The 9,143-nt window shown below is 58.7% G+C and overlaps 1 protein-coding gene across 1 annotated transcript; it reads right to left on the reverse strand.

Annotated features, from left to right (window-relative positions):
• Positions 1 to 709: 709 nt before the first annotated feature.
• On the reverse strand, positions 710 to 3,279 carry LOC119101642 (farnesoate epoxidase). Its single transcript, XM_037225048.1, has one exon. It carries the CDS (start codon positions 3,113 to 3,115, stop codon positions 1,958 to 1,960), a length of 1,158 nt encoding a protein of 385 aa, XP_037080943.1. The 5' UTR covers positions 3,116 to 3,279; the 3' UTR covers positions 710 to 1,957.
• Between the last annotated feature and the right edge of the window lie 5,864 nt (positions 3,280 to 9,143).

Here is a 9,143-nt window from a genome sequence, read left to right on the forward strand (position 1 = left end):
CTGGCGTCCGGGCCCCGCGCGGGGGCGGGGGGGGGGGGGGGGCGCCCCCGGCGCGGGCGGCGGCGCCGTGTCGCGTGCGGCCGGCCACGTCAGGCGCGGGCGGCTCCGGTCGGCGGCGGACGCTGCACCGGCCACAGCCGACTGCGCCCCACACGAGGCCTTGACGGGGATTGCAGAGTCGCTCCGTTGCATTTTGTTTGTGCGGGCTGGCAGCAGCCGGCGGGTTGACAGAGGGGCCTGGCGTGCCCGTACCTGGGTGGCTTGCACTGCGCACTAGCAGGAAACTCCCGGCTCGCCACTAGCACTGCGGAGCTGGCAATGTTACTGGCCCCTGACGGCGCAGCAGAAGGCGTGATAGACAGTCGTGCTTAAAAATGTAATGCATTAAATACCTCGCCATGTCGGACTGAAACATACCCCAGTTTTCATATACTCCTTGATTGATAATGTGTTTTGCTTCCGTCTGTATTAAAGTGCGTGGCGTCGTATTCTGCCGGACCGCACAATGCTCATTGAACTCTCGCATGAGCACTGGACATTTTCCTGTCCTATTTTGCACGACAACAATGGGTCGTTTCATGCGCTGTGTGACGCATGCGCAATGTATGCTAGGGCGAATCCCACGACGGACAACGGAGGGCGTCGAGCCTGCAGCCTGCGTGTGGATCCCGCGTGCCCTCCCCCCCTCCCCCAAACATGCCTGGGTGGCTTTAGAATGTGTTTGCTTTTACACTGACGTGGATGCATGATCCCGTTGCTTACCTTCCGAAAATTTATTAGTGTTTGAGTGGAGCCTAGTGCGAACGCGATCTAGTCAACGGAAGGGCTGAAAATACCAAGAATTCACTTACGCGGCACGGAAGATATCGCCTTATGGCCCATTTAGCCAACGGGGAGCCTGGGGAGTAACGTTCTTTCTGGGATGTTCGATACAATTTTGCGAAACCAAACATATCGAGTGTTACCCAGAAACCGGTTACGCGCCAGGTCAGCTATCCATAAGCAGCGTGCTTGACTTTGACAACTAGCTAGTGGTAACCGTACCATGTATATTATATTCAGTGAAGAGCCAAGCAGTGGCGAACAATCCCCCCCCCCCCCCATCTCACAGGGGCAACAACAACGGAAACGTTTTGCCATTGCCACAGACCATCATGCACATGGGCGAAAATAATATTTTTAAAAAAATTAAAGGAAAGCAACGGCAAAAATCCGACAAATGCGGCAAAAGCCGTATGCACAGCCAGCTACTGATCGTGTTGCAATGTGGTTTTCCGGTTGTTAGACAGCCACATTTTCCCTTGTAACTTCATGTTTTCAGCAACTATCCTGAGTTTGAAACTGGAGACCTGGAGGGGAAGAATATCGTCACTGATGACAGTAACGTAAAAATTGGATGTGTACGGTGTTGAAGTGCGTGGCACACCCTATCACTGCGGTCCGGGTCACTGCAGATCCGGTCTCTGCAAGTCTGGTCACTGTAGGTCCCGGTCACTCTAGCCAGAGCAGTGTAACACCGGCCCTTTGCAGTCCCAGCCTGCTCCGCCTCGCTCCGGCCAGTGCGATCCCAGACACGATGTGCGGCTCCTGGTCGAGGGTCGAGGCGATCGCCGTTCGTGTGGCCTCCGGTCGAGGCGATCGCTGTCCGTGCAGCCCCCGGTCGAGACGACTGCTGTCCGCGCGGCCCCCGGTCGAGACGACTGCCGTCCGTGCGGCTCGCGGTCGCGACGATTGCCGTCCGTGCGGCCCCCGGTCGAGACGATTGCTGTCCGTGCGGCTCCCGGTCGAGACAATTGCCGCCCGTGCGGCCCCCGGTCGAGACGATTGCTGTCCGTGCGGCTCCCGGTCGGGACGATTGCTGTCCGTGCGGCTCCCGGTCGAGACGATTGTCGTTCGTACGGCCCCCGGCCGCTGCAGTGCAGTGGAGGGCCGGCGATCGCGTTGTCCGGCGGCCCACTCAGCGCGGCCGCAGCTCCAGCTGGAACGGACGGCAGTTGCGCGACAGCCCCATCCAGGCGTCCTCGCCGGGCGGCGGCGCACCGTCGGGCGGCGCCAGCTCGAACCGCTGCAGCAGGCGCGTCACGCTCAGGAAGTTGTAGAGCTCGGCCAGCCGGCGGCCGGTGCAAACTCGCGGTCCAATGCCGTACGGCACCAGGTCGGCGTTCGGCACGAAAGCGCCGTCGCGCAGGAAGCGCTCCGGCCGGAAGCGCTCCGGCTCTTGCCAGAGCGCGTCGCTCCAGTGGCTGGCCAAGATGCCGTAGCGCAGCACGGTGTCGGCCGGCACGCGATAGCCCTCCACGCTGAACGCGCCCGTGGCGCGGTGCGGCACGCCGGCCGGCGTCAGCGACGAGCGTCGGAACACCTCGGCTAGGAAGGCGCGCGTACGCGGTAGACGTTCGCGGTCGGCGGCCGTGGCCGGCCGGCCGAGCGCTTTCAGCTCGCGACGCACCAGCGCCTGCTGCTCGGGCTCGCGCAGCAGGTACAGCAGCGCCCACTCGTTGAACGAGCTGGTCGTCTCGCAGCCGGCGTTCAGGAAGTCGAAGAAGAACATGACGAGGTCCTCGTCGGTGGCCGGGTCCCAGTCGGCGCCGCGCTCGGCGCGAAGTCGGCTGACGAGCGTGCCCTCGCGGCCTTCTCCACCGGACGTCACCGCCGCCGCGAACAGGCGGCGCACCTCGTCGCGGAAGCGCAGCACGTCCGCAAAGCCGCTCCGCTCGGGGAAGAGAGCGCGCAGCAGCCGGTTGTCGACCCAGCTGTTCTGGAAGGCGGCCATCTCGGCCTGGAAGAGCGCGGTGATGCGCTCGGCCTGGCCGGCCAGGAAGCGCTGGCCAGTGACGATGCGCCAGCTGAGGCTGACGTACGGCCTGCGGAAGAGCGTCTGCACGTCCAGCGGGCCAGGTAGGTCACGCAGCCGCTCCTCCAGAGCCTCCAGCTCGTCACAGATCATGCGCTCAGCCTCGCCGCTTTCCAGCATGTGGTCCAGCGCCGCCAGCAGGAAGCCAGAGTTCCTCGCCCAGCGCTCGCCCTCGGCCACCACCACGCCGCGCTTGCGGCCGAAGGAGAGCGCCATCTGGGAGGAGCCGGCGGCGCGCCCGTTGGCCTCCGGCTGCGCCATAGCGCGCCGTGTCTCCTCCAGCCCTTCCACGTACACGTTGTACGTGCTGCCGGCGAAGAAGCCCACGACACGGCTGCCGAAACGCTGCGGCAGCGCCAGCAGCACGGCGAACAAGTCGTCGCGGCCGCGCGCGCCCAGAAAGGCCAGCGTCCCGACGAGCGGCACCGGCGCCGGGCCCGGCGGGCCGCCGACCGGCCGTCGCGGCCAGAGCGCCGCCAGCGCCAGCACCCCCAGCACGCCCAGCACCAGCAGCGCCGCCATAGCGTCCGCTCGGCGGGGCGCACGAGAAGCAACTGGCGGCGGCTGCCGACCGGCCGTCGCGTCCGGGACGCCCGGCCAGCACTCGACCAGAGTACACCTTTCGCCGCGCCGCACTCAGCCGGATTACCCAGCGGCCCGCTCGACGCGCCGGCTCAGGGGAGCGGCGGTGACGACGGGCTGGCGGCAGGAGCTGAACGCACTGGCCGGGGCCGTTCGGTGCTGGAGTGTCGTGAAGGCCAGATCTCGTCTGCGATGCATTACGTGCAGTCATGTGCAGGCCTTAGGGATCTTAACAAAAACTGACACTAGGCTATTCTGTCGTATCGTAAAGCTTTGAAGTGGCCTGGTGGTGAGTGAGGATAAGGGCTGATTTTATGACTTAGGGTGTTCTGGGATAAGTGGTGTTGCGTACTACCCGTAGCATTTTTAGAACTACAAGGCACCCGCCGTTTGACTCCGCTGGCGTCAGCTTCTGTGAAGACTGCGATTGCTGAAAAGCCACGTATGCACATAACATTTGCGAGGCGGCAGCGCGGCCGGTGTGGGCGCTGCAGGTACATATTTGGGCCCGGCCGTCAGCGGGCCCAGCCCAGCGGGCGGGTCAGTGGGCCCGGCCCGGCCGCCAGCGTCTTCCATGGGAGCCGTCATGGCCGTGCACAGGGCCAAGTCGGACGCGTGACTCAGCGCGAACCATGACTGGCTGACACTGCAGCTAGCGGAAAGGTGGAGGTCTGATTCCCGGCCTGGGCTCACTGCATGATCTGGGTGTTACGGTGTGCATTCCCAGGAATGGCTGAGAGCCCTAAGGGCAATTGATGTGGCTTGATATCATCCTTTCCACACATCAGTGAGGGCCTTATGTTTAAATATAAAATTAATGCGGACTCGACCCCTCGAAAGGCATGCAAGGCGAAGTGCATACCTCTGTAAGGATGTGTCATGAGTGGATGTATGTTGCTGTGCAGGCGTGTGAGGGGTTGCCGGATCTCACCTGTGTATCCTGTGTATCGCCCGTCACCTCACCTGTGTATTCCGTGTACCGTTCGTCACCTCGCCTGTGTATCCTGTGTGTCGCCCGTCACCTCACCTGTGTATTTGGCGTATCGCCCGTCGCCTCACCTGTGTATTCTGTGTATCGCCCGTCGCCTCACCTGTGCATTCTGAGTATCGCCTGTCGCCTCACCCGTGCCGGATCTCGATAGTACACGCCCTCGCACATGAACGACAGCGATGTCGCGCAGGAGGCTGCTGGTGAGCTGGATTGAATCTGATGGCACGCACTGCCGCACGCGCTCGTCGCGGATGACCAAAGCCCCGAGGTTTGTCAACAACTCATGTCATCCATAACCGACATGTAGGAGTTTTTGCTAATACGGCATTAAGATGAGGCGTCATGGCGGGCGATTCGCTCACAACTTACGGCTGCTGTAAGAGATCAGTCACCTGTCTCGTATAAGTGTCATTGCCACGCAAATCCGCCGGCGGGACGCGTATGTGTTTCAGCAAAGAACATTGCTGGCGATGACTAGCAAAAACTTTGATAACCCATCTGGTACTTATGCCAGGCTTAGCGCCACTCAAACAGTTCAGCGCAAGTGATCGGTCGCACACCCAGTCACCTCTTCCTGTTGCAGAAGTCTGACCCCGAGACGCCACGCCACCCCCCCCCCCCCCCTCCCCCTTCCGCCGCCCCGTAAGATAGGGCCGGGACGCGATGGACTTCGGACACCGTGTGTCCGGGGCTGGGACGTGTGTCCTGGAACTGTGAGGAATCATATGCCTAGTTGCCTGCGTGGTCCGACATACTTCCCTTGCATGATCATGTCTGTTGGCTCTGCCGTTACTCCCGCCCGAAGGTCGCCGGATCTGGCTGATAGGCTGATAAGTCGGCTGATGGCTGGCTGCTGCCTCGGTCCACGCTTCCCACAGGTCGTGGGCAGCTCTGACATCGGCAAACAGATAGAGCGCAACACCTGAGGGCTGACGGCACCACCTGGGACTAACGGTACCGCCTGGGGACTGACCACTCCGCCCGGGGACTGACCACACCGCCTGGGCACTGACCACACCACGTGGGTACTGACCGATCCACCCGGGGACTGACCACACCGCCTGCGGACTGACCACACCACCTGGGGACTGACCGCTCCACCTGGGGACCAACCACACCACCTGGGGACTAACGGTGCCATCTGGGGACTGACCACACCACCTGGGGACTGGCCGTACCACTTGGGGACTAACCACACCACCTGGGGACTAACGGTGCCATCTGGGGACTGACCACACCACCTGGGGACTGGCCGTACCACTTGGGGACTAACCACACCACCTGGGGACTAACGGTACCACCTGGGGACTGACCACACCACCTGGGGACTGACGGCAACACCTGGGGACTGACCGTACCACCTAGGGGCTGATTATGCTACCATTTCCTGCAAACTAACATTTTACGGCTGATGGAGTTTTTGGGGACCTTTTAGCTGTCGCAAGGTCACCATCTTCTTGAAAAGAAAGGGCATCAATTGGGAAAGGTTTGGTGTCAACCAGTGTCATAGGCTCGGAGCGTAGGGTTGTCTGCAAACTAGTACCAGATGGTTCTGGGCACTCTTAGTTATTTTTGACCTGATCCAAAGTTATCATGTTTTGGAAAGCATAGAATATCCACTATGGTGCACAGATTTGTACAAGTTTCGTGCTGATCAATTATATAGGCCTAGAGCATGAGATTGTCTGCAGTCAATTTTGGAGGCGTTGGGCGTCTTTTGGTGACCTTTGACCTCACCCAAAGCGACCATGTTCTGGAATGGCTAGAATATAGATTATAGCACATGACTGGTGAGGGTTTTGAGCCGATGCGTCTTATAGACTCGGAGAATGATGTCTGAAAACTAATTTCAGGTGTTTTTGGGCGTTTTTGTAGAGCTTTGACTTGACTCAAAGCCACGATAGTGTAGAAAGTGCAGGTTATCGGCTATTGCGTATCGATTTGTGCGGGTTTTTCGAGTTACAATGGCATAGAATATGGTAATCTAGAATTCTGTACCACGTAATATCCTGTGGTTCCTGGCTCAGGTTTGGCAAACTTAAGTTCAGAGCCAGCAATATTGTGTTTGCTGCTTATAAATGACCAAAGCAAACTTTTTTTGTTAATCTCGCTAAAAGCTCTAAAACTGATGCTGTTCGCTGTCCATTTCAACACTCCAAAATGGTCTGTTCATTTATCTGGGGCGTGATGTGTTTCATGTTATAACAATTTTCATTTCAGACATGTGGCTCCCTGACACAGCATCGCCAGAAATGATCGGCTCACGACGACGCTCATGAAATTTACGAAGAATGTGATTCAAACTCATGACTAAAAACGACATTTTTCTTAATGAGCCGACCCAGCTCAGGACTCATCCTAAAACAGCTGACTCATGAGCTAATTCATGACAGCTCGAGTCAAACTCAAGCCTAGCAGAATTGAGATCAAAGTTCTGGTGAAGCTTCTCAGTTCTATTGGTTTAGGAAATGTCTAATGAGCCATTGTTTACTGAGGAGGGCTGGCGATTTATTTCATGCAGGCGTTAAATGCCTGGTTCTCCGTTTGATTGCGTTCGGAAGTCATGAGAATTCTTATCGCGATAACCTCGGGCTTATGTTCCAGTTACATTAGCAAAAAACTAGCCGTAAGAAATAAGACCGTCGCCATCATTAATAAATGGGCCATATCCGGCGATTTTTTTTTTGCGGGAAGCTTTCATCATCAGGGGCTTTTTGTTAACCGTGTGTCCCCCTCTTACCAAGACTCTGGCTGCGCCCCCTGCCGGCTGTGCAGGTGTCGGTTCTGTAGTCACAGCCACGTTTACCTCTTGAAACTTGCCCAGAGTTACCGTTAGCCCCCTCCCCCCCCCGCCCCGGAGGCAGAGTTCGCTGACCCTGAAATCGAGTGTTACACATATGAGTCTATTTGACCGGCGGTTTTAGCAGCGCGCCGCAGGAAATTGGCCTGGTGCAGGCATGCATGAGCCTTTTGAGAAAGTGCGGTGTTAGCCTAGGGATGGAGGCAAGAGAAAACCACCGGACTGTGCCCCCCCCCCCCCCCCATGAGGAAAATTCTGGTTGCATATCCGTGTAAGCTATGGGCCGTTCAGACGGCTGCAGCTTCAGCGGTGGGGACGCCGTCAACGGCGGTGTTGACCGTGCACGGCCGGAGGTCAGCCGTGGCAGTGCGTTGACCCGCGGCGTCCGCCTGAGGCCGGCGTAACATCACCCGATCGCGACGCTCCGGTGCGGCCCGGCCGCTCTGGGAAAGGCCGCTAGTCTGCCTCCTGTGGGAAACCCTGCCCCGCGGCCCCAGTCACCGGTCTGTCTCTTGTGTCAACCCCGGGCCCAGCCACCGGCCTGTCTCCTGTGTCAACCCCGGCCCCAGTCACCGGTCTGTCGTCTGTGTCAACCCCGGCCCCGGCCATCTGTCTGTCTCCTGTGTCAACCCCGGCCCCAGCCACCGGTCTGTCGCCTGTGTCAACCCCGGCCCCACCCACCAGCCTGCCTCCTGTGGCAACCCCGTCCCCAGCCATCTGTCTGTCTCCTGTGTCAACCCCGTCCCCAGCCACCAGCCTGTCTCCTGTACTAACCCCGGCCCCAGTCAACGGTCTGTTTCCTGTGTCAGCCACCGTCACACGGCTCCAGCCACCCAGGCGGCAAACCAAAACGACCGTCTCAGGCGCCGGCGGCACCGGCAATGCCATGTCTGGTTTGTTGTTTCTCGTGACTAAACGGTGGGATGGCAGCCAACCGCAACAACGGCTGCTTTTCATTGGCGAAGACTGGGGTGCGAGTCATCGCCTGAGCAAGCCCGGTCTTGTGCAAACTTCCACTCCGGTGTTATCGATTCCGACTGCGAATCACAACATATCGGGTTGGTTACAACAGTTTTCAGGCAGCAAGACGCAATTCTTAGCCTCCCACTCGTCGATATAAGCAGTGGCGTAGCGCACGGGCGCTGCAATGCCGTCGAGCCCCAGCCACGACCCCTCCCCCTTCCCAGGGCGCCGGGGAACATCCTCGTGCGACACTGTGTGACATGTGAAAATATGATCCGTGTGATCGCCGCGCGCGGTTACCGTAGAAAATCGGAGATGTCCGACGCGAAGCCCGGCCTCGGATCTGACGGATGCCCGATCTGGCGGCCGGTGATTCGGACCACTGAGGGATGCCAGATCTGGCGGCCGGTGATTCGGACCACTGACGGATGCCAGATCTGGCGGCCGGTGATTCGGACCACTGATGGATGCCAAATCTGGCGGCCGGTGATTCGGACCACTGACGGATGCCAGATCTGGCGGCCGGTGATTCGGACCACTGAGGGATGCCAGATCTGGCGGCCGGTGATTCGGACCTTCCTTTGACTACAGCTCATTTTTGTAAGCATTCCGATGGAGCGATGCTTACATCTAATATACCAGCAAGGAAAAACTCCAAATCTCCAAACGGACGCTATAGGTTTTCAGGGGCGCCTTTAACAATTTGTCCCATTCCACGAGTACGGGAAGTACGCTAGCCGGGCAAAGCTTGTTCATTAAAACCAAAGGATGCCGTTTATTGCTGGTCAAAAAAATTAAGTTCCATGTCCTGGCAGAGGAAGGGAACTTATTTAAAGATGGAAGTATGAGGTCGTCATTAATTTCAAGGTGACGATTTCCTCGATGAACTCGTCATTAACTTCGAGTCAATGTCAAGTACGTAAAATGCAGTCTAGCACACCACTGTTTGAATG

Source organism: Pollicipes pollicipes, unplaced genomic scaffold (assembly GCF_011947565.3).
Source record: "Pollicipes pollicipes isolate AB1234 unplaced genomic scaffold, Ppol_2.1 Scaffold_4881;HRSCAF=5763_pilon_pilon_pilon, whole genome shotgun sequence".
NCBI lineage: Eukaryota > Metazoa > Arthropoda > Thecostraca > Pollicipedomorpha > Pollicipedidae > Pollicipes > Pollicipes pollicipes.

Excerpts from the sequence above, each read along its gene's own strand:
- LOC119101642 (XM_037225048.1), bottom strand. The coding sequence starts at position 3,115 with ATGGCGCAGCCGGAGGCCAACGGGCGCGCCGCCGGCTCCTCCCAGATG.